The 26317-nt window shown below is 39.8% G+C and overlaps 1 protein-coding gene across 2 annotated transcripts in view; it reads left to right on the forward strand.

Moving 5' to 3' along the window:
• The window catches only part of KCNQ1 (potassium voltage-gated channel subfamily Q member 1), a 553100-nt gene that overhangs the window by 89209 nt on the left and 437574 nt on the right, over positions 1–26317 (forward strand). For both annotated transcript variants that reach the window (XM_038406492.2, XM_038406493.2), the window contains exon 2: positions 9158–9248. In XM_038406492.2, the coding sequence (XP_038262420.2) occupies positions 9158–9248 (91 nt within the window). The remainder of the gene's footprint in view (positions 1–9157; positions 9249–26317) is intronic.

A 26317-nucleotide genomic window follows, 5' to 3' on the forward strand; every position in this document is an offset into this window, starting at 1 on the left:
ATTTGTAATGAAGACTTTCCCTTATTTTGTGAAAACATTGCAGACTTTCATTACAGGATCAAATGGCTTTGTGGATATTTTATTTTCCTACAAAGCATCACTCAGTAGTCTTGCTCCAAGGATTGGAGAAGTGCAAAACGTAGCAGGAATTTGCATATGGAAATAGATGTTTCTGGAGTATTACAGAATTAGATTCAGGGCATTATTTTCGTCTTATCTATTAGCAAGCACAACTTTTGCAGTGAACATGGAAACGTGCTTCTCTGATAATGACATTTTTTTCATGGAAAAAATTTGCTCTTCATTATCAGAGGAAATTCAGGTACAATGTTCTCAAAGCAAAAACTGATTTGCATGACAAAAAATGGTGGCAAGCGTTTCCCTTCTTATGAAAAATTTAAATGGAGAATGAAGCAATTAAAAAAAACAACCATGAATACTAATTTTCATTAACACTGATGTTTTTCCACCCAGCTATGCTCTGAATGCATCCAATGCTGCCAAGTGACCTACCCTCCTACCCAAACTCTCTCAATAGGGCAAAGTTGTTAATAATATTGTGTATTCCAGAACAGAAACTAGATTTAAAACAATCCTTTGATCTGAATGTGTACAGCATGTGTGCTGAGATGTAAATAAACGTCAGGCTTGCGTCCAAACTGTGATTGACTATATCTTTGTTTCCTATTGTTTGTATCTTTTCATTAAGAACACTTTCTTGCAAACAATGTCTGTGTAGAGCCATGCCCACAATTCTAGTCCCTGTACATTTTTCTTACATTTGTTACCTGATAAAATGATGGCCTAGGTTCTCTGTCTGGTTTTATACTGGCCACAACTCCATCGGAGTTTAGAGCAGCTTGAAGGCTGCTCTAAACCCCAGCAGCTAATACAGTTTACAAGGAGCTCACCAACATCTGGGAATTGCCAAAGCAAAGCATCCTCTGGCCACTCCCCTCCTTGTTTTGTTGTGTTGGGGTGGTGGTGGAGGAGCTGGTTAAGCCATCTTTATGCCTGCAGGGGATTCCTCCACACCAGAGAAATCCTCAGCTGAATAGATTTCATTCCCTTTGTGCTCTTTGAGTGGCACGCAGGAAAGAGAACATGCCAGAGAATATGGCCCTTCATTTCTGACTGAAATGATGCATTAAAAGAATGGGGGGGGGGTGAGAGACAGCGCAAGAAACACCCTAAAATATTTTCTTAAACATGTTATGGAAATTGTTAGCAAACTTAGAAAATGTCTGACAGTCATCAGAGGGCACAGACCAAAGTTGTCATTGAAATACAGATGTTGATCATTTGGCAGCATAATGGTAGTTAATGATATGGTGGCAAAACATTATCTTCAGCAGTGAGCCTTCTTGCATTTGAAAGGCAATAGACACGATGACCTAAGAGATTTCTTCAACCTCTAATTTTTTTGCACTGCACTAGACCGTGATTGTACAATGTGCTGCTGCCAGGACTGAATTGCTATTCTAGCTGTGATGGTAGGAGTCCCTTTCCTTATTAATGGAGTTGTGTGTTAATATTAACAGGGAGAACTGGGGAATAAGTTTCCCCTCAGATAAATTCCTGGATAGCATAGATGACTTTCTCTAAGATTGCAGGTTTCAGATTGTTTTCAGGTTTTTTTTTTCTTCTACTGATAATAGCCCACCTTAATTGATTGGTCTCATTATAGTTGGTATGGCAACACCCATTTTTTCTTGTTCTCCGTGTATATATATTTTCCTACTGTATTTTCCACTGCATGCATCCAATGAAGTGGGTTTTAGCCGACGAAAGCTTATGCCCAAATAAATTTGTTAGTCTCTAAGGTACCACAAGTACTCCTCATTTTTTTTCTCTAAGGATCCCATCCTTTCATCTGACATTCAGGACACTGCTTGCACAAGAGACTGGTGCTGCATGGGTATGTTTGTGGGAAAGCAGTATGTAACTGAAAAGATAGGTACATCTCAAGCTCTCTTGCATGTGTAAATATCCAATATACAGTAGTTATTTCAGTCAGTGCTTTGTATAGCAATAACTTACAAAAGTTCCTCTTCCAGGAAGCAGAATAAGTGCTTGTTAATGTTTATTTTAAAAATAAAAATTTTAGATAGTTGGAAATGCACTGTTATCTGAACAGGGTTTGACTGAATGTCAGTACATATTTTACATATAGGCATTGATTTTAAAGCAGACTTGCCAATATAGGGATTTTCCTGCCAATGCATTAGCATTTGCTCTTGCCACTTCAAAAACAGGTGGCACCTTTACAAGTATCTTTCCATGCCAACCTGAGAGAAATTTATTTTCATCCCTAAGATATGGAACTTGAGGTGATGACTAAATCTTTATTTATTTATTCATTTTTAACCTCATACATTCCTGGTGTTGAAAGAAAACCTCTTGTTTAAGAACAGTTTGTCTTTCACTGCCCTTGTAATGCTGCCAAGATGACTTGGGTTTTGTGTTGCTTCAGCGAGACCTGCCCTGGGACTCTGAATCAGCATTTTGTGCTTGTTTATGCCAGTTCTGTGCACCTCTCTCCGTTCTCTGAGTACCAGATAAATCTCCCACACGAAGGCATCAAAAAATCTTCCTTGAATGCCATGGTTGTATAATTTACACAAGACAAATGCAGAAACAAGATTGTATGGCCTGGTGGAAGAGCATTGGACTAGGATTTGGGAAACATGGGTTCTAGTCATGACTCTGCCACTGGGCCTGCTGGGTGACTTCGGTAAGTCACATTTATTTGTGCCTCGGTTGCCCTGTCTGTAAAGTGGGGATAAGGCTACTGACCTTCTTTGATATCTGCTGATAAAAAGCAATATATGACAGGTAGGTGGTGGTAATAATAATAATATAAAATAGTTTACAGGTGGATAGTGGGATCTTCCAGCCCCCCCTTGTAACTTACAAAGAACTTTTACATAGATCAAAGCCCTTCAAATGATGTTTGGGATACTCTTCCTTGAGTCTCAAAGGACTCAATTATCAGAAGGAAAGCATTCTTTATACAGTTAAAACCACCTTCATTTTAAATCTCCTTTTAAAAATAGTTTTAAACATTAGAAAAGCATGTTTTAAAAAACCACAAAATTAATTCAAGCCACCACTCAAGAGGAGGGCTTAGAACTTGCTCTTGCTGGTTATTGTAGACCATTAGTGCATATTCTAGTATCCCACTACCACCACTTAATTGGTGGTTGAGCAGGCATTGCCATGAGAGGCCTGTATTTTCAGGAGCTTTTATCTTTCCTATTAAATTATCCTTTAGTCTGCAATTTCTTTTATTGCTTCTCAGCCTCGTGGTGAATTTTCTTTGGGGGTGCAGGGAGAAGTTGGATAACATTCCATTCGATCATGTGTGAGCTGTCCGAATGTGAGAGAAGCTCTGTGTTACACCAGATTTGAAATAAAGATACTTTTAGTTTTTTCTTTGCTGATATAACTCACAGGGTTCCTTCTGCTTCTTTAATCATCCCAATGGCAAATTCCCAGCCATCTCAAATTCTGATATGTTTGAAGAAATTTGCTTTTTGTTTCACAAAGGACTTAATTTATAAGTATTTGAAACTTTCATACTGCGCAGGTGTGTGAATTTTTGTTAGCACCATGCTCGTGAATCATGCATCCAGTTTTCCATATACAAATAATGCATTTGCATTTTATTTTTGCACCTGTAATCCCATAGAAATGTGAATGCATTCCCATCAAAGCAGTTGGTACATTCTGTATGTCCATTCAATATGCATTCTGATATCTCATGCATAATAAGCACGAATGCCCTCTCTGCCCCGTTTTTAAACATGGGTGCTAAACAAGCTGATCATCTGTTGTTTTTAACACAGACTGGCAGTTAGGCATTCTTTTAAATGTCAAACTGAACCCCCCTATTTTGTCTGATCAGTTTTCTTTTGTCTTTCCTTTTTTGGAAATAGTGCAAGGGGAGAAGAATCACAGTGGTGATTGCATCCATTACTCTGTATACATCTGCACTGCAGCTGGGAGAGAGCTTCCCAGCTTGGATAGACAAACTCATATTCACTCTGCTTGAGCTAGCATGCTAAAAATAGCAATATAGCTGGGGGTGGCACTGGCGGCAGCTCAGGCTAGCTACCCAAGGGCATACACAGGGGGTCCGGATGGGTTTGTTCTTGGGAAGCTAGCCCAAGCTACTGCTATCCCTGGCTACACTGCTATTTTTAGCACAGTAGCTTGAGCAGAGCTAGTGCCTGGTTGTCTACCTGAGCTGGGAAGCACAATCTGATGCAGTGTAGATGTGCGGTCTGAACACCTTGACTTTTAGGCACTGGAAAACTGTAACTTCCATGCTTGTTTAATATATCTCTAGTGCATTTAATACAATATGAATGAAGAGAAAAAGGGTCAAACTTCTGTGCACTTATGGCCTAAGCACCTACAAGAATGTTGTGCCTCCTCATCACTCCCTGGTCCCTCCCGAGCAGTAACCTATTTAGTCTTCTATTTGTATCATTTCCGGGTTCAAAAAGGTTTGTGCTCAGTTCTGTACCACGACAGAAGAAGACTTAGATCAGCAAAGATTCTTCAGGCATCAGAGTGATTCAGGACTGCCATGGTTGGGACCGACCACAGTGTTCCCCTGGGATGCCCACCTGGATGTAGAATCGTAGGCCCTGATACAGTGCTCATTAAAGTCAATCAAAAGACTCCAATGGGCACTGGATTGGGCCCTTTAGTCTATGCCTAGGGCTGACCCTGGAGAGAAACGGGTACATCAGGCAAATGCAGAAAAAGTGCTTCTGTGCTGTGCAATTAATTGAGACAATGACCCACAGGGAGTATTATTTCTCATGCATAACTGCCTTAACCCTGATGTGTTCTGCTTCACAGCAATATGAAGCAACACCTATTTTCTACCCTTTCTTGCAAGGGTGTGCTCAGACATAATCCAAAATTAACTCCTTGCTGACTACCATGAGCTATTGTATGGAAAAAATTCTCCTCAGGTAGGAGTTTTCTTTTCACCGACTGTATGCAATAGATGCAGATTTGCACCATTTCTCATTGACTAGATTTTGCTGGTGTTTATTGCTGTTTGGAAAAAGTCAAATAATAACCTTTTCTGAAAGAGGAAAGTGATGTGTTGCCATCTGGTGGTCAAATTTATTAACTGAGTAAATCTTGTAACAGGTGAGTCAACCAGTGGTTGTCGTTCTTGTTATTCTCAGTCATGGATGCTGGAAGGCATATGCCATATACAACACTGCATTCAACTTCAGTTTTCTTGAAGGCAACTCTTAGCATTTGTCAGGCTTTTTACTAAGACACCATTAGATATTTATATGCATCTGCACCCACTTGTATTAGCTAGTGACTGTGCTATTTCTCATGGCATGTCTTCCCTGGGAGACTTTAGAGAGTACAAATGGGGTGAACAGTTGCTTGGGTAATGTGTGTACAGATTTCAAACTATTAGCTACATCCTGGTGCCAAACTATCTTCTCTGTGCATCTGTTATTTCTAGTTAGGAGGGACAAAACATATAGCTATCGCAAAGAACATTTTTTTTTGGTAGACAAGTAAAATATCATTAGTTTTTCTTTATCATCCATTGTTACGACAAGCAACAGGTGAGCAGATTTTCTGCCTGAACTGGTAAATTTTCATCACTTCTGTGGGAGACCTTTGTTTAAAATACTGGCAGTATTAACCTCTTTGCCTTTACAACTCCTCACCATGTATATGTGTCTCATATATATTGACACAACTACGTGGGAAAGTTTTTATGATTTGTGATTCCATTTGGCTCAAGCCAGTGCTGTAAATCCTTCATTTTCAATACCATGAATTTCATTTGCAAATTTGAAGAAACCAAAAGGAAAACCAGAGGGTTAGGGTTGCTTGGAGGAAGTAAATAAATCTGTTATATCAAAGGTATTGTGATGCCAGCAGGAAGATAAATAACAGCAGTGAGGGAAAAGAAAAACTTGAATGAGACTGGTTGAGCAAGATGTGTGATTCTTCTGCAAGAATCCTAGGTGAACTTATATTTCATCCATAACCATATGTTCTCCATTACCACATGTCTGATATATATCTTAAAACCTGCAATCAACACTGGGTATATATGGTGATGAAATGCAAACTGCTCTCTGCATACATCTGAATTGTGATTTTTTTTCTTTTAAACAGAGAAGTTCAAATTCCTTTTTCTCTGCTTATTAGCCTAATCTGTGTGAAACAAGAAAGAAAAGTCTAAACACAAACATCCCTCCCCATGCCCTTAGAAGAGTTTCATAATAGTATCCATAATGCCTGAGAGGTGGCAGGAGAAATCCTTTCTCCCCATCAGGCAGAAGAGGGTGGGGGGATTTAAGCCTGCTCTCGCACATCCAAGGTAAGTGCTCTGCCCACTGGACTAAAAGTTAAAGGTGGGCACCAGCACCACCACTACTTCTTCCTCCTTCACACTCAGCCATTTTTTGTGGAGTGAGGTACACGCCTAACTCACTCTCACAAAAAAACAACTTAAGTGCCTAAGCAGCTTGACTCCAGGAGACGGGTTCCCATTCATGAATTGCCAGCAGAAATAGGCACTTCCCTCCAGCCCTGATTTAGGTGCCTATTTCCATAAGGGGAAGGGGTTTAGAACATACCCCTCTCACTGGCATCTTCCATTGGCTAGCTTTGGTTGCTCCCTGCCTACTGTGCTGGCTTTTGTGGATGGCATTCTAAGGTGCCCATCTCTTCCATTCATTGTATAGGGAGCCTGGGCTACCTCAGTCTTTGTGGATCAGAGTTTTAGCCTCTCTGTCTTGGTTCTTCATCTGTAAAATGGGGATAATACAACTGCCTTACCTCGCAGGGGTGTCATGAGGATAAATATATTAAAGAGTGTGGGGTGCTCAGATATTATTGTAATGAGGGTCTTATAGTACTCTAGATAAATTAGAAATACTTATACTATAACTACTAATATCTCAAATATGTTTTATGTTGCCAGTCCTCATTTGTTTACACTTTAATATTTTATAACTTATCTACTTGTGATAACTAGTGAGATTATTTTTGATTAAGATATTTAGCCAGCGTCTTCCTCTGAATGTATTGATCCAAGTCCATCCCTTCCTACTAAAAGTGGGAGGAAATCTCCAAGGAACGTCCCCATATTATCCCATTGGATGGGTATAATCAGTGTGCGCATGCACACAGCTCAGCCCCATGGCAAACGCTGTAGGATCTGCCCCACAAACTTGGTGGGTCTCCCAGTCTATGTGAGAGCCAGGGCTATCTAGATAGTGGCCCTATGGTTTTACACCAGGTCTGTTTTCCAGTGGACTGGCTTCCCTGGACCAAGCTACCCCTCTGTTTCCCAGCATCAGTTCCCCCAAGCTGTGTTATCTGCTCTGGAAGTTCTGCATGGGATCAAATTGCAACCTGCATCTAACTAGCCCCCACGTCACCCCCACCCCACACCAACACACACACAGTTTTAGTGCCTTATTCCTGATCTGTGTAGTCTCAACTCTCTCTCACCTCCAGAGTGGACCCGGAATGCATGGAGAGGCTTCCACTTGGTCTAATGGTGGGAACGAGGGTGATGGGGATGTGGTGCTTGGTCCCTTTTGTGTGTGATGGTCTTCTCTGTGCTTGGTTTTGTGGAGGACCATCTGGGCCATTATTATGTACTAAGTAACCTAATTAAAATTTTATATTAATTAAAATAAATATAGAACCACTGATCTCGTCACATACCATTGAATGCTGTATTGCCTTGTATTCTTAACAGATTATATATAATCTAAATCTACTTTATTTATAATTTCTATAACAGTAATACATTGAAGCATGCTAGGGAACTTCTTGTGCCTGCCAGCAGGGTCTACCGAGGCCAGTTAGCGTGCAACACTCTAGGGCAGACTAGAATTTACGTCCCACCCCTGTGCAGACAAGCCCTAGCAGTTAGTTGAGCAACAGAAAATATGCAGATGGATAGTATGAAACTGTAGCTGCCATGGAACATTTGTAATTTGATCAGTTCTTTGGGATTCAAAAATGACATACAATTTATAATAGAATCCCAATTCTCTGAATGCCCATTTTCCAACTCTCTGACACCTTCTAACCTAATGCTGAAGATGTTTAGTGTAATCCACTTGGTTTACTTAAACAGAAATTTGACTGCCCTATTAACTCTCCCATTAGATGTCAACTAAAACCATTATTAGAATTAGAGATTAATTCTTTTCCACAACTTGATAAAATTCTAGAGGGACTCTTTGAATTCAGAGCTACGCTTGTGACTTCTTTCCTCTATGAATCAGATATATATTTGTCAGTCACTGGGAAATCTAATTAATTAATTAAACAAAGTTTTTAAAAATAAAATTATTTATTCAAATATAGTCAAGAGGGACACTATAAACCTATATAAAATAAATAAATTACCTCATAGGTTTTGATCTATAGACCAAAAAAGGCTGATGAGTCATTGTAACCTTACTCCTTGTATGTCAAAAGATATATGCCAAATGACTTGCAAAATGTATAAAATGACAATCTGGTAGCAATGTATATAATCCTATGACAATATTTAAATGTCACAATTTTAAAAAAACAAAACAGATGTAAATGGAATAATAGTTCTCAAAAAATGAGTTTCTTAAAATAATTGTTGAAAGACCAAAAACTCATGTAAAATACAGATTGAAATATTCCTGTGACTCCCACTGGAAATCAGTTTTAAGTAATTCAAAAGGTATGCCAAAAACAGGACTATAACACAAATTCAGTGTCCAAAACAGGTTAGGGTTTGAAGAGGTTTGACTTACTACATGGAATTTCCGGGTCTTCCTGATAAAAATGTCCAAACATTCTTTTTTCTTATCCAGTGGCATTCTTGTAAGAAGAAAACTTCCCCAGACAAGTTTCAACTAAACAAAACAAATTTACTCCATGTTTGAAAATAAATAAATAAATAGTTCCAAAAAAATAAAAATGGCTCCCTAATTGTTACAATTATGTTTAAAAGAAATTATTTCCGTAGGTACAAAAGAAATTAAAGAAATAATTAAATTAAAATTTAGCTTATTTTGCCTGCCCTTCCTCCCCCCAACTATTTTTTTTTACTAATATAGGATAAGATATTTAGTAATGTTTACAATTTTTTTTTCAGTTTCCTTATAGTGCTGATCTGCCTCATATTCAGTGTGCTTTCTACAATTGAACAATATGCAACTCTGGCCACAGGGACATTATTTTGGATGGTATGTACATTATGTTCATTGGATTAATATGTCTCTGCGTATGTGTTTTCTCCTATTCTTTCTTAATTCTCATTTGCTGAATCTGTATTTTTGTGACTTGTTAAAATTCTGCCCTGTTACCTGGAATTTAAAACATTCAATTCCTGTACATGCTTATTCATTATGCATGTGTTTCTTCTTTCCCTTACACCAGTGTACATCCAGAATAACCCTGTAGAAATGAATGAAGCCACACAGGTGCAAATTCAGGATGAGAGGGCAATCAGACCCTGTATTCTGAACACCCAGAATTTCTGATGCAGCATGTCTGAACCATTTGAGACTGTTTCAAATAAGACTGCACCACTTCTCTTCCTGGAGTTTGTCCTTTCTTTAATCTCTCAGGACCTAAACCAAAGTCCACTGAAAACAATGGAAGGACTTCCATTGACTTCAATGGGAGATGAATCTTCACAGGGGGATCATTCATTTGTTGTCACAATACTGCCAAGCTTCTTCAAAAATAAGTGTAGGTGTACTGCCATAGGTGACTGGTCCCTTTAAAAGGGAACAGGTCCAGCTGAGGATCTGCCTGGGGCTTTCTCTTCAATAGATACCCCGCTTTCTCTAGGGCTCATCAAAGCTGCTACCTGTGTTTGCCAAGGGGATGGCTAAAGACAAATGCAAAGCTCAGGGCAATATCTCCACCACACTCTAAGCACCTGTTGTCTTGAACTTGTGGGTCCATATTCAAGGCCTAGATTCTAATTCTCAGGGAGGCAATTCATTTGTTGTCACAATATTGCCAAGCTTCTTCAAAAATAAGTGTAGGTGTGCTGTCATAGGGTGACTGGTCCCTTTAAAAGGGAACAAGTCCAATTCTCCTGTACCTAACTACAGTAGCTGCCTCCCAGCAGGATCAGATAGACAACACCTAGCAGCATCTATAAAATACAGAGGGTGAGTGCTGTGCTTGAGAAGTGCTGGATTGCCAGTGCCAAAAGGACTGGAAATGCCATAAGACACCATTCCAGCTCCCCCAGAAAGTGCCATAATAGCATCCCAGAGTGTTCTGGCAGGACATGAGCACTGATAAAAAGCCAGGAAGTAGAAAGAAGAAGCAAGCGGCAGCGAGATGGTGAGGGTTCCCTGAAGTGAGCTGCATGAGCCCCCTCAGAGAACAGGAGTGGGGAGGGGATGAGCTGGTGCAGAGGAAGAACTGTAGAGAGTTGGTGGGACAGGACTGACTGGAGCAGGGGAAACCCTACCGGGTTGAAGACTCATATGGCAGTCTTTAGGTAAAAGGAAAGATCCAGGGCAGGCCAAACCCAAGAGAAGAGGGTGACTCTGCAGGAACTCAGCAGTCATAGGCATGGGGAGCACAAGGCTGTGGGGAGCCCACTTGGAGAAGACCAGAGATGAGGATTATGGCAGAAGAGTTGCAAGAAATCGAAAAGGCCAGTGCAGTGTAGACTCTGGAATAGGGACACACACAGGAATCATGGAACAGGGATTGTGACCTCCTAGATACGGGACTTGGAGAGTGGAGATCCCAAGATAGGGATGGCAGAGCTGGTGAATTACTGTCTTTTATCTTGTTTTACTTTGGGGTTTGTGAGCTGTTTCACTTGGTGGGATCTGCGAATGGCTGCACTTAAAGTAATAAATGATTCCTGGAAATTGGGATTTTATTGAACTCTGAGAGGGACAGGATTCCATTCTTGGGCACATGAGATGGCTGCTGGTCTGGTCTGTGGAAAGGATGGGCAAGTTGGTCGACTAAAGAAAGGGAAACTAAGGTAGGATTTACCTGTCGCTCTGTGGTTGGCTACTTAAGGAAAAAGCTGCCATAATGGGCCTTATGATAGATGTGTAATAAGACAAATTGTGATTTTTGTCCCCCATTTGAGCAGTAACTAGTTAAAGCATTGCATTCAGGACAGAAAATATGATGATCCGTTTTCAACACTATGGACTTCAGTCCATTCTCACTTCCATAAATATTACACTAGTATAAACCTAGAGATATCAATGGAGTTATTTCTGAGTTCACTGTGCATTTGTGTACATGAGATAATTGGGCCCTATGTTATAATCTCTAATTCTTCTGTATTCATCTGCTAGTATTTTACTGGTATTTGGCTCAGAACCAGTCATCATTTACTATATCATGATAACACTGTACTTCATATTTATGTAGTGCCTTTTGTCAAAGATCTCAAAGCATTTTACAAAGTTAATGGGGGCGCATAACATTATCCCCACCTATAGCTGGGGAAAATCAGAGACAGAAATATTATTTGTCCAAGATTACATGCTGAGCTAGAGTCCAGAGTGAATGTGGATCTCCTGACACCCAAACTCTTCCTTTCACCACTAGCCATACTGCATCCTTGCATATTTCTGGGTATATAAATGAATATATTTAACTGTCCTGCAAGTTCATGTTCCTTTTTTGTTAGGTAAGTGGAGTTTCCCTTGATAAGATATTTTAGCTCATCTTAAGTGATCACTCTCCTTACAGTGTGTATGATAAAACACATTGTTTAATGTTCTCTGTGTGTGTATATAAATATCCCCTCTGTATTTTCCACCAAATTCATCCGATGAAGTGAGCTGTAGCTCACGAAAGCTTATGCTCAAATAAATTTGTTAGTCTCTAAGGTGCCACAAGTCCTCCTTTTCTTTTTGCGAATACAGACTAACACGGCTGCTACTCTGAAACCTGTTAGTACACACTGTTATCTCTTAAACCTCACTTGTGCTATTAAGCTTCCAAATGCCCTTGCTTTAAGGGTGTGCCCATTGATTTAAGTGTATAACCATTATGTTATATAGAACATTTACCTTCCTATAGGCAGGAAAAGGACCCCCTCTTCTATTCATACATATTTGTACTCTGGAGCAATGTGGGATGCACCGCTACAGACTAGGGACCGAATGGCTAGGCAGCAGTTCTGCAGAAAAGGACCTAGAGGTTACAGTGGACGAGAAGCTGGTTATGAGTGTGCCCTTGTTGCCAAGAAGGCCAATGGCATTTTGGGATGTATAAGTAGGGACATTGCCAACAGATTGAGGGATGTGATCGTTCCCCTCTATTTGACATTGGTGAGGCCTCATCTGGAGTACTGTGTACTACAAGAAGGATGTGGAAAAATTGGAAAACGTCCAGCGGAGGGCAACAAAAATGATTAGGGGACTGGAACACATGACTTATGAGGAGAGGCTGAGGGAACTGGGATTGTTTAGTCTGCGGAAGAGAAGAATGAGGGGGGGATTTGACAGCTGCTTTCAGCTACCTGAAAGGGGGTTCCAAAGAGGATGGATCTAGACTGTTCTCAGTGGTAGCAGATGACAGAACAAGGAGTGATGGTCTCAAATTGCAGTGGGGGAGGTTTAGGTTGGATATTAGGAAAAACTTTTTTTACTAGGAGGGCGGTGAAACACTGGAATGCGTTACCTTGGGACGTGGTGGAATCTCCTTCCTTAGAAGTTTTTAAGGTCGGGCTTGACAAAGCCCTGGCTGGGATGATTTTGTTGGGGATTGGTCCTGCTTTGAGCAAGGGGTTGGACTAGATGACCTCCTGAGGTCCCTTCCAACCCTGATATTCTATGATTCTATGTCTAGTAAAAGTGTATCTTTCCATGATGTTTCTAATCTGGAATGTGTTTTAAACCAATAGTAAGACAGTGAAGTTAATTCTTCCCCTTTTAATGTTATTTGCTAATGTCTCTCTCTCTCTCTCTCTACCTATTATCACCTCTAATGCCTGAGGAAGCATTTTCAGGATCTTTGACAGAAATCTCTGTCTTCAAACTGTAGCAAGAAAACCTTTTTTAAAGAATTATTCAAGTTGTTGAATCACAGAAAAGAAATTAAAACTTAAATTGCCCACTTGACTCAAAAACAAATAACACTTATGCATTTGCTATATGTTTCTGTACACCTTATTCAACTGTCTATGTGCAGAAAACTATTAACAAGAAATGGTCTATATTTTACAGCACCGGTTTTCCCAGCATGTTTAATTGTTTGCAACCACAGAAGCTGGATATGATATTGAATATTGATAGCTGCTGTACGGAAATTTGGGAGGTGTATACTCTTCTGCTAATACTCACTACAGAATCTCTGTAGACTTATGCTTCAACCAATACAGCACTCAAGTGCAATCTCAATATGATCTTTAAAAAATGGGAAATTTAAAATTCTTCTCAGTGCGTAAAAATATTCTCTATAGTGACTTTAAAATTAATATTAAAAAAGCTCCTCAACAGTTTACAGATGAATACCAGTTGTTTAAAAAATATACTGCTTCTATATACAGTGATCACTTAAAAAGTAAAAAATGGCCAAGTAGTATCTGAGAGATCAATTTTTCATATACTAAGACTAGTGTTAGTATTACAATAATGGGCATATGATATATTCCTAAACTAGATTTTAATGGCAACCACTATGTATATGACACCATTTATAAGTTTAATTTCATGCTTAGTAGGCTGCTTCTGTGAGGGGGGGAAGAGAGAGGGGTTTGAGTCCATCTACAATTCTACAATCCTCCTTTTCAATAAATGGAATTTTGTATTAGTTGTAGACATTTCTGCAATAACAATAACATTCACTTTTTATAATATCTCCTTCAAAATTATAGTGCAGTTAGTATGATAAGTAAGTGTAATATTTCATATTGGGTGCGTGGTACCAAATTCAGTGAAACCCCTTATGTTAACATAACCAGTTGTATTTGATACGTTTGTTTCATGCTATCTTGGAACATAAAACTGATCATCACTGGCATTGGATTACCTTACTTGCCTGCTAGAACAAATCTGCATTTCTCTTGTATCTGATGACAAAAGCTATGGTTAATTTATAAGCAGTTAATCCTGCATTGGGAATTCCCACTACAATATGAATCAATATCTAGCAATAGTAAATCCTGACTTTCTTTTCCTAAAGGGTTAATTTTGGAAGTTCACGTGATATATAAAATAGGGTCAAGTGCCTGTTTAAAACAAAAGACTGTGTACTGGCAGTCAGTCAGTTCAATAAAGAAATGTATTCTGCATTCATTGAAGTTGTTTGCACAGAAACTTTTATATGGAGGTTTAGGTGCACCCATGCATGTGATGCAAAAGCAAATATTAATCTGAGTTTATATTTCAGTTTGCAGGGAAGGGCTGAGTCAGCTGGCAGATGTTTAATGAAATCTCTACAGTAAATAAATGAGAAATTGTTCCTTATTTATATATTTTATATGGGAGACTCTTCTTGAGAGCATCTTCATCAATGATTGACTTGACTGTAAACATGGAACAATTTTACATTAAATGATCAAATGTGTGTCTCCACGGGCTATGATTAAGGAGCTGGTTATTGAACAATCCCCTCCATGCTGTCTGACTTGCATTGGCTCTAGAGAGTTTATCTGACTGCAATGGAACTATTCATGGAGTTAAGGTGCCATTAAACGTTATAACTAAAGGCATGAGAATGTGACTCCTATTAGTATCTGCCTAGTAAAGCTTTCTCTGCTGATCCTTTTGTGATATTTTTATGTAATATGTTTGTAGGACCATGGGAACTGGACTTGGGGCACTCTTAGATGAGAAGTAATGGAAGAGCTCCCCAGACAGAAACTGCAGTATGACTTCAAGGATGGAAGAAATAGAAATGAATACATTCAAAGGTCAAGGAGTGCAAAAATAGGAGTGCAAGCCACTGCCCCAAACAAAGATGTAAGAAGGCTGATAAGGGCAAGTGCAGGCAAGGGGAGAGTTCAGACAGATCTGGGTGGCAGTGCTTATACACATATTTTAAATGTAAACTTCTGTCATTCCCTGACCCAAAGGAGTATATCTTTTTGTTCTGTGTCAGTACAGCACCTAGTATAATGGAGGCCCGGTCCAGGTCTAGGACTTGTAGGAGTATTGCAATGCAAATGAATAATACTGATTTGGGGGAAAACAATGAATACAGGTGACATTGCTGTTGCCACCATGTGCCTAGCATGGATGAAGGAAGAAAAACTAGGTACATAATAAGAAGGGCAGACAAGTTAACTTACAAACTAGTATTAATAAAAGAGAGGCCTCAAAGGACAGCTATGTAGAAACAGTCTATCAGATGCTGAAGGAAGTTGCTGCTGTCTGGATATAGCTGGGATAACAGGAAGAGTTAAAATTAGACCTGAGTGAACCTTGTGGAGTCTGAGGTTCATGAGGCCTCTCAAACTATTGTATAAAATGTTGGGTTTCACAATAGAAGCGTGTTTTGTGAGCCCAAAATTTAAATAAGTGTCTCATCCTCATTTGAACTCAATAAAATTGGGTCCCCATATCCATTTCTTTTTCCCAAGAGGGCAATTACCAGTGCGTTGCCCAAGACAGCTTTTCCCTTGACCTTGGACAGTGGGGTCCTTCATTTAGGATAGAGTTCTCCATAAATCCAACGTGCCATGTGGTGGATTTGGAGGCAAAGACAGTCCCTCAGCTTGTACCCAAGTAAATATGAGACTGTCCGCTAATGAGCTAATCAACAGAACTTTTGCAAAATTGAGTTATGTATATAGCAACTCTCACATTTCCAAAGTGATTTATGTAGAAGTAGTGTTGGCTAACTGATACCGAGCCAGATACTGTCTGACCCTTGCATGTGAAATGTGGGGAAAAGGCACAAGAAGCCTTCCTTTCACCTTGTATTGCCTATATAAAGGCCACCTAAAATTGCAGTCCCTATGTTCAGGAGAGCACAGGGACTCTACTCCCCTGGGGTATACAGCCACTCAAAGGGAGTGGGGAATTAGGGCCCTCCCCCGATCCCAAGCCTGCAGAGTGGGACCAGCACACAAGGGGAATATATTGCACCATCCTTGCATCTGATCCATATCTCTGCCTTATGCCTCCCATAACTACCCCGGAAGTGGCACACATCTGTATTGTCCCTTACTTCTGGGCTGCTCTTAAAAGGGATGATCTATCTATCTACCTATGTAACTATCTAGGTTTTGATAAGGTCACCAATCGCCGCATGTCTGAGCACCTTCCACAAGAAGGAAATTCAAAAAGTTCTTTTCTATCTTTGTTGGCAGAAATATTTTTAAAGTTGTTGTTTTTCTTACGAGTGTGTATATAGTCTGCAAATGCTGTCGTGTTTGAGATGGTTACTGAGTGAAAGCTCGTGATCTGGCACATTATGAATGAGTAACACCTAGAGCTGGTTGAAAATATTTTCACCCAGACATTTTTTTTCCAGAAAATGATTGGCTTTTCAAAAATTGCTATTTTGGTTAAAATGTTCAGGTTTGTTTGGCTGTTTTTTTTACTGAAATCCAAACTTTTTTTTGCGGGGGGGGGTGATTGGTCACCTTTTTCTCTTTCCACCCTTCTTTTCTAGTGTAAAAAGTTGGGAAAATGGGAAAAGATGGAGTGAGAGGGAATTAAAAAAAACTGAAAAATTTTGCAAAAAACAACAACACCTGAATAAAACACACAATTTCATTTCATTCCAAAACTTTTGCAGAAAACATATTGCATTTTTCAATCAGCTCCTATAACACTGTAGGTGTGCAGGACACTTTGAAGGCAAATAAGAAGACAATGGTTCTTCCCATAGGATCTTACAATCTCAGAGCTTGTGTGCATGAGGAAATTGCCCAGCATAGCTATTCTGGACTAACTGTTTCCCAGTAGCTATTCTAAAATAGTTCCCTGTCTGCCCAATCTATACTAAAATAAAAGTGACTTAATTGTGGAATAATTAAAGTTTGTCTACACTTGAAAGTTAATTCAGTTTAAGGCGGGGTGTGAATTTAAAGCACAAAACTGTTCTTGAATAACTCTTGTCTCTGGACTCTTATTCTACACAATGAGTATGTAGAATAAGAGAGTCTACAGAGTTATTAAAGAACAGGTTTGTACTTTAAATAGCTATTCCAGAGTAGTTCCATGTGTAAACAAGCCCTTACTCTGCTCACAAAGTGAAAAGAAATCTATTTTATTCTAGATCAGTGTCTCTAGGCAGAGGAGTCATAGCATTTCTGGAATAGTATAGCTTTTCCACTATAGACTAAGGAATAGAGGATTCTTGCATCATAGATGGTGACTTACCAAGAAGCATTTACAAATTCTAATATTTTCCTAAATATTTTCCTTTGAGCAGGGGGTTAGACTAGATGACCTCCTAAGGTCCCTTCCAACCCTGATACTCTATGATTCTAAAACTACCTTTTCATTACAAGAATAAATGAGGAGAAACTATTCTACATGAAATATAAACATATCCCTGAAGTGTTTTCCAGCCTGCAATGTTAAACAAGAAAACTCTAATTAGCTGAGTCATATCCATCCCACCATCAACCTCAGCCTGGACCAGTCCACACAAGAGATCCACTTCCTGGACACTACGGTGCTAATAAGCGATGGTCACATAAACACCACCCTATATCGGAAACCTACTGACCGCTATTCCTACCTACATGCCTCTAGCTTTCATCCAGATCATACCACTCGATCCATTGTCTACAGCCAAGCGCTACGATATAACCGCATTTGCTCCAACCCCTCAGACAGAGACAAACACCTACAAGATCTCTATCATGCATTCTTACAACTACAATACCCACCTGCTGAAGTGAAGAAACAGATTGACAGAGCCAGAAGAGTACCCAGAAGTCACCTACTACAGGACAGGCCCAACAAAGAAAATAACAGAACGCCACTAGCCATCACCTTCAGCCCCCAATTAAAACCTCTCCAATGCATCATCAAGGATCTACAACCTATCCCGAAGGACGACCCATCACTCTCTCAGATCTTGGAAGACAGGCCAGTCCTTGCTTACAGACAGCCCCCCAACCTGAAGCAAATACTCACCAGCAACCACACACCACACAACAGAACCACTAACCCAGGAATCTATCCTTGCAACAAAGCCCGTTGCCAACTCTGTCCACATATCTATTCAGGGGACATCATCATAGGGCCTAATCACATCAGCCACACTATCAGAGGCTCGTTCACCTGTGCATCTACCAATGTGATATATGCCATCATGTGCCAGCAATGCCCCTCTGCCATGTACATTGGTCAAACTGGACAGTCTCTACGTAAAAGAATAAATGGACACAAATCAGACGTCAAGAATTATAACATTCAAAAACCAGTTGGAGAACACTTCAGTCTCTCCGGTCACTCGATTACAGATCTGAGGGTGGCTATCCTTCAACAAAAAAACTTCAAAAACAGACTCCAACGAGAGACTGCTGAATTGGAATTAATTTGCAAACTGGATACAATTAACTTAGGCTTGAATAGAGACTGGGAATGGATGAGTCATTAAACAAAGTAAAACTATTTCCCCATGTTATTTCTCCTCCCCCACCCCACCCACCACTGTTTTTCAGATGTTCTTGTTAACTGCTGGAAATAGCCTACCTTGCTTGTCACCATGAAAGGTTTTCCTCCTTTCCCCCCCTGCTGCTGGTGATGGCTCATCTTAAGTGATCACTCTCCTTACAGTGTGTATGATAAAACCCATTGTTTCATGTTCTCTGTGTGTGTATATCAATCTCCCCTCTGTATTTTCCACCAAATGCATCTGATGAAGTGAGCTGTAGCTCACGAAAGCTTATGCTCAAATAAATTTGTTAGTCTCTAAGGTGCCACAAGTACTCCTTTTCTTTTTGCGAATACAGACTAACACGGCTGCTACTCTGATTCCTGTGCTTTATCACTACCCATAGCTGTGAAGAGGGCTGAGGGAAGCCATGTCTAAGGATATGTCTACACAGAAGTAGGTGTACACGGACTAGCCTACCCGAGAAAACGTGAATCCAGCTAATGCAGGTAACAGTAGTAGTGAAGAGATTGCACCATGGGCTTCAGAGCAGGCTAGCAAGCCAAATTCATACCCAGGATCCATGCCAAGCATGTAGTACCCACCGTGAAACCCATGCTGCGCAGTCTTCACTGTTGTTACCCACACTAGCTAGATTCCAGCTAGCTTGGGAAGACTAGCCCAAGCACAGCTTTTGCTGTGTAGACATGCCCTGAGTATAGTTGTGATGAGTGATTAGGGGAGAAGTAGTTTTTTCTCAGTTTCAAAACAATCACAATTTTCAGCCTGCTATTTTCACTTTACCTCACTAGATGGTGCTCTTGTAGGGTTTTGACTCCCTGGTTGCACATTGGCAATTAGCCAACATGAGCTCAGGTCAGAGCCAAGCCTCTAAAAGGATCATCATTTTGAAGGGTACACGTACACTTGGCCTGTTTAAAGTACTGGTGTGGGAGAGTTTTTGCCATGACTCATGAAGAGAATGTGGTGTATTTGTGTAAAAATTGATTTTGAGAGTGCAATATTTAAACTGGGTGGGGGTAGGGGGAGAGGGGGAAAGTAATTCAGAGAATATGTTCCCAGAGAGACCATATTTTTTCTTTTACTTTCATAAGCAAGGATTTTATGTTGCCAGAACGCAGCAAAATGCTGTCAGCATGATCTAAGAAAATCCAAGTGCCTGATCCAGGAGGATTAAATATTCTGCTGAACTGGAGGTTATTCAGTGTGCCTGAAAAAGCTATTTTCATGGAGGAATCTCACTTCAATATTGCTTCCACCCCAGAATTTTTTTTAATGCACACTTTTATGGGGAGTGTATGTCATTTTCAACTTTGTATGTTCTGGGTTCTTTTTCCTACTCTTCTTAAATATTACTCATACAAATAGTTGTATTTATATATATTTAAAAGACCCTACACATTAGATTTTTTTAATATTAATATTGCTGGCAGGGGAATTTATTCTCAATTTTTTAAGAGAAACTGGGTTGGCATCAAGGCCTAAGTGAAGTCTAGGCTTTATTCTCCAGCTTTTACGTATTTATGTTTTTTAAAAAAAAAAAGAGGGAGAGAGGGAAATATCTAAATCTTTTCACTGTGAAGACAGTTTTCACAATGCTATCTTGTTGCATCTGCTGTCAGTAAGAGGAAAAGAATAGCATCGAGAGAGTTTATCCCAGTATTTATATGGGGGTGGGTGGGGACTTGGGAGATGAACTTTTATTGTTATTTTTATATATAAATGTTGAACTTCTTGTATGTGAAAGGTGACAGAGTGAAGGGGCCAGAAGCCCTAGGGATCAATGTACTCACTCAAAAAACCAGATACAATACCGGCTATGTGTTGTCCCAACAGCAGACTTCTGTCTTGATCCAAAAGGGCCAGGGCTAGGGTAGTTCAGCCTCCATGCCCATTCAAACCTTTCCCTCTGCTGGGACTGCCAACGAAGATGTTCTAACTTTCATGGTATTGAATGCTTCTCTTAAAGCCCAGCTCTTGGAGCTTAGAATCTCAGCTTTCATTTGGGGGAGGGAAAAAAATTGTCCCTCATGATTGTGGGGAAAATTATGAACTGAGTGTAATCTGAAGTCGCAGAAACCAAGAAGGCAAATTAAAAGAGCCCCAAATAAATTTTTTTTAAAAAATCTTGTGATTTGAGGGACCTGATTTTGAATGTTTTGGGGGTTGGCAGTACTGTGTCAATTCATGCTAACTGTGTTGGGGGAACAGATTTACAATGTGGACAGATTTTCCCAAGAATTTGAATAAGACCAACAACTCACTGGGACAGCTGTGATTCAAGGGAGAGTTGGGTTCTATTAACAAAATCCACTGACTTGCTGTGTGGCCTTGGACAAAAATAATTTCTATTCTTTTATGCTTTAGTCCGCCATCTGCAAAATCGGAATAAAGCACTTTGAGTGCTGTTGATCAAATCACTATTTAAATTCAAGTTATATTGTTCTTAATTTCATGTAGGCCACCAAACAACCATCAGGTTAATGACTTTCATCCATTATTCACATAATATGGATTTGAACCAGTATAATAAGAATTTACCCCTGATACTAGAAGTGAAAGATCTAGTTTCCTGTTTCGAATACCAGCGAGCCATCTGGCGGTGATTTCAGGAATATATCTGGCTTGTATCCTCATAGGACATCACACTGCAGAGAGGGCTAAAAATTCTGCACAGGCTCCAGCTGTCCCCACTTCTCCATGCCTTGCTGCTACCAAGAGCCTGTTTTAAATCCAGCCCTTTGGATGTGTAAATCAAACAAACACTTTTCTGCTGTGTAGTTCTTCTGGTGATAGCTGCTCCACCAGCTGCTTCCCCCCTGTCAGCTGCCTGTTTCTTACCATCTCTATGCTGGGGAGGAAAATGTTCATTCTCTCCTGTGTAGGACCCTGAGGATAAGCACTGCACAAGGAACCTCAGCAGCCATTCACAGCCAGCCCCACTTCTGCGTCACAATGTTATTTGTAGCCCAGACCAGTGGATCAGTGTATGTCTGTACTGCAATCGCAGGGTATGACTGTAGCGCGTTTAGGTGTACCCAAGCTAGCAGTCATCTAGCTAGCTCTGGGGTCTGTATTGGTGAAACTATGGCAGTGTGCACTTCAACGTGGGCTGTACAAGCTTGTCTGGAATCATGGGTAATTACACATGGGCATAGCCTATGCTGAAGCTTGAGCTCCCATAGCTTCACTGCTCTGGGACTCCAGCCAACTAGATTAAAGCTAGCTCAGATATACCTATAGAAGCTGCAATCATGCTCCACGACTACTGTATAGACATACACTCAGTCATGGCAAGAGAAATAAAAAGTCCAAAAAAGGGAGGGAGAAAGGAAGGAAAAGAGAGAGCACTTGTCTACATTAGAAAGATGTACCATTTAACTTTGGATGGATTTTAAATGGATTTAGTTAAACCAGTGCCAAAGTCTGTGAGAATACTATTATTTCAGTTTATACCAAGCCAATTACAAATAGGTTTAAGCTAAACCAAAATAAGCCACTTTTAAACGGAAATAAGAGAGCCCACAGAGGGGGTTGCACTAGTATAATTAAATTGGGTTGAAAATTATTTAATCTGGTTTAGTGAATAAGATGGGGTCCTGATTATGAGTGTTTCCCAACCCCCTCCTGGTTTTTGTTTTTTATACTTTGTTCAGTAGAAGTGCTTGACACATGGAAGTGGTGCAGGGGAAACTGATGAGGGAAAGAATTGGAGAGATGGGAGCAAGGTCCGGAGGAGTAATAGAGAGAAAATGTGTCCAGACCAGTAGCTACACAAGAAAATGTAGCTGTATTAAAGGTCTTTTGCACCACTTATGTGCCCAGAGTCAAACTGCAGAGAAAAGAAGGGCCATTGGTCCTTTTGGTTAATTAAGGTTATGTTTAAAATAAACATGTGTGGTAGGGAGGATAGTTCTGATCTGCAATCTATAGTGGGCAGCATTGAACTATGATGTGAGGAGAATTTCATTGGGGTGAATAAATTCAGCACATAATTGAATCTGATATCACTGAATTCTCAAGTAGATAAAATATGATCAAAGAATGATCTAGATATTAATAAATAGATGCTCTTTCAAACAAGATTAAAACTTTCAGACTAGATCAGTTTTTTGTAATATTGTTGGTAAACAAAAACCCACAACCCAATTATTTCTGAGGGGGATGTAAAGGTAGCTGTCAGAGACTGCTATAGCCACACTGTGGTTATTACCACAAAATCCTTGCAACTCATCCTGCTTGATTCCTTGACCCTGTGTATTTTGGTACTTAATTTCTCCAATCCTCCTCCCTTCAAAAAGAAACCTGCCATTAAAATGAACTGGGCACATGTCACCTCAACACTCCCAAATATCTACTCCCCCTCTAAAACCTTTAATGGGAAAACAAGCTCACGTGGTTAAATTTGGTCTAATGTTACTTCAAAAAAATGACTTCTAGGAATATGAGGTAACTGCTAAGCAGCAGCTTCATAGATACCAACGTTATGAAGGTTAGTATTGTAATAGGGACAGTAGTAGAAAGAAATATGGACACTCACTGCTTTAACTCTCAATAGCCACACTTCAGAACACAGAGAGAGGTTGTAAGAAAGAGTACTATATCTTTTGCTTAAATAAGAAAAAAATAATCACTCCTCCTACCACCAGATAGGCAGCCCTAATGTGTTATACACCTTAGGACGGGCAGATCCTTGTTGCAATGTTATAGTTATTGGTATTGCCAACCCCAAGCATTAAGAGGCGAGACTGAAAAAATAATAAATTGCATTCTGGTTTTTAAGCCGTTAGGATTTGTGTTTTCAAGCTTTTCCCTTCAGAAATAAGGGACAGGATTTTTTTTTAATGAAAGCTGAGATTCATCTACTTACCTGACTCTGGAAGTTGGGGCTTTAAGAAAAACACCAAGTATCAGAAGACCTGCGATAAAATTGCTAGAGTAGGCAACACTGAGTCACCAGCTTGCTTCTCACACAGATATTTTCACTTGCTTGTTAATCATATATCTCTAGCTTGCTAACAGTGCATTCATTTGCTGTGGAGTGTGTGTCTGTGTCTGCTTGTTAGGTGCAGATGGTTGTAGGTTTGGATGCTAATTTTAGTCTGGAGCGTTGGACTGGCAATCTGAAGAGAAGAAGGTTCCTTGAGAAAATTCTGGCACGTCTATTTCTGCTCACAGAGGAATTACAGACAGAAGAGCCTTTCCTCTAGTATTGCTGTATCTGTGGTTCTTGTCTTGGCTAATGATAGAAAATTATGTATCCAAACCCCACAAAAAAATTTGGTTCAAGTTCAGTTCTAGAAATGGGGAGAGGCTTTTAATATTTCTGAGCCAGCTTGCCTATGCCTGTTCAAAATAATTTTGCATCTTTGTTCTGCATGATTTGTATACTGTCTGATAAATTCATAGGCCAGATTCTGCTACTCTTTATGTACAGTGAGGGTAGTTTACTCTGCCTCTAGTTCCACTGATTTCAGCAGGGCTACTCCTGGAGTAAGGTACTTGCCAACTTGAATAAGGGTGGCAGAATTTGGCCTTTATATTTCTGTTAACATGGAACTGAATGATTGTAAAGTAACTGGGATTTAGTGAGACTGAGATTTGAGGACTAAGATTGAATGACTCATGGAAGAAAGGCCTTTCTAGTAATGCTGTTGAGTTGGTGACTGATTGCAATCCAGAACAGGTCAATAGTGATACATTGTTGTGATACATCTGCTGGCTGTTTGGTGGGTGATGTGTTATGACATGGTGATCTCAACATGGACTGTGATGGAGGATTCATGTTATATACATGCTGCCACCACCAGTGCTCTTGTTGGCAATCTTGGCACAAAGAAAGGACTGGATGGGCATGAAGATTGAATTATCTTCTCACTCTTAGAGCAAGCTCCTTCAATTATTTATAAACGAGGCATACTGGAAGGACAGGGTTGGACTGTCTATATTGCACCTTTTCTGTAGAAAAATGGAGGACTTCAGTTTCCAGTGCTTTCAGTCCAACACTTTTCTCATTGATATTTGCTTTTATAAATCCATATATGCCATGTGTTTGGTTCGGTTTGGTTTTTTTTCATTTGTTTGGTGCAGCTGAACTTTAGTGAGTCAGCAACTTTTGTTATGGTCAGTCTAAGAAAATCAACCTAAGAATTGTATAATTTATTTTCTGTTGTATCTTGTTTTTTGGGATGTACTCTACCAGAGAGCTCATGTTGAGCCAGCTGCTGTTAATCCTCAACTGGTTTCAATCAGCATAGCTCTGACCAGTGACTCAAAACCAAAGCCCAGAATAGTAAACATGTTTTCCATATAATTACAAATGCCATAAAATGTATAACATTTTTAATAAATAGAAGAAGAAGAAGAAGAAGAAATAAAAGTACCACCTTGGAAAAAAAATCTGTCTGTGAAATGCTGGCATACAGTAGAGCAAGCAATGAAAAGAAAAATTTTTAAATTTAGGATTTATCAGGATTAGTGTGTAATGTTTGCAGTGACAGGTGTTTCCTTTATGCCTTGCCCAAATGTCTGGAAAGTAGTTTGTCATTAAGTGCTACATTGAGTATGTATCTCAATTTCAGTATAACTGGAGGGCCTGTGGCTTTGTTAGGTCCTTGTTTTTACATCTGACCTCACCAGCTGGAGTCTATTGTTTTAAGCGTAATGTAACAGCTGACATAACATAACGGATATCAAGCTGAAAAGCCAAAGCAGTGTAGTGAACTGATGCGAAGGGAGGGGATGGGAGAAGGTGGGTATTACTAGCATCATGATTCAAAGTGGAGGGTTGCTGGCTTGTTTTCCCTGAGGGAATTAGCCAGGAAATAATAGGATGAGTCTGTTGAAGCTCTATTTGCACTTGATTACATATGATAGACTACCGGAGACAGGTTTGGGTTTGCCAGCTGTCACTAGCTGGTGGCTGTTGAATTGCTTTAAGTGGCCCTTGGTGTGGATAGCTGGGTAGACTCTGCAGGTGTGGTATAATTGCATAACTGCAGTGAGTGCCAATGATTTATAAGAAAGGCGAATCCATGAGTTAGTAGAGAGAGAGAGAGAGAGAATTTTATTTTGCAACTAATACTGGATTAAGTAAAGTGGTTTCAATTAACTTGCTAAAAATGAAATGACTGGATTTCTTGGTGGCTTTCCTTCTGGCACTGATAAAATAGATTGCAGACTATTTTGTAAATAGTAATTTATTTTCATGTCTTGATTTCCTATTTTCATGCTAGAAGAGCATATCTAACATTGGATACCTAATTAACTTGGAGGGAAAATGCATAGAGAAAATTCAAATTGTGAGAATTCTACTAGACACTTGTCTAAATCTCGCAACTGTAAGGCGCCTGCATCTTTGCAGAAGATCTGGGCCCTACAGGATCTTGTACATTTCATTTTGCTGCCTATACATAAGAATGGATCAAACATAGGATCTATAGGTACTTAAGTCAAAGATCAAAAAGGCCTTATTAGTGAAGATCATTGCAGCCTAGTTTTGGATGTGTCAGATAGGGCCTTCAGCTTCTCCACTGAGAGTTTATTCCACAGGCTAAAAGATAACATAGAAACCATTTTTGAAAGTCCCAATGTACAGCCTTTACCTAGGTGAATAAGGGCAAAGGATCAGGCCCTACATTTTAATTGTCATTTTTAAGACCCCAAACCTGCAAACACGCGTGTTTAACTTTACGTATGTGAGTAGTCCAATTTATTTCAGTGGGATTAC

Source organism: Dermochelys coriacea, chromosome 6, assembly GCF_009764565.3.
Source record: "Dermochelys coriacea isolate rDerCor1 chromosome 6, rDerCor1.pri.v4, whole genome shotgun sequence".
NCBI classification, from domain to species: domain Eukaryota; kingdom Metazoa; phylum Chordata; order Testudines; family Dermochelyidae; genus Dermochelys; species Dermochelys coriacea.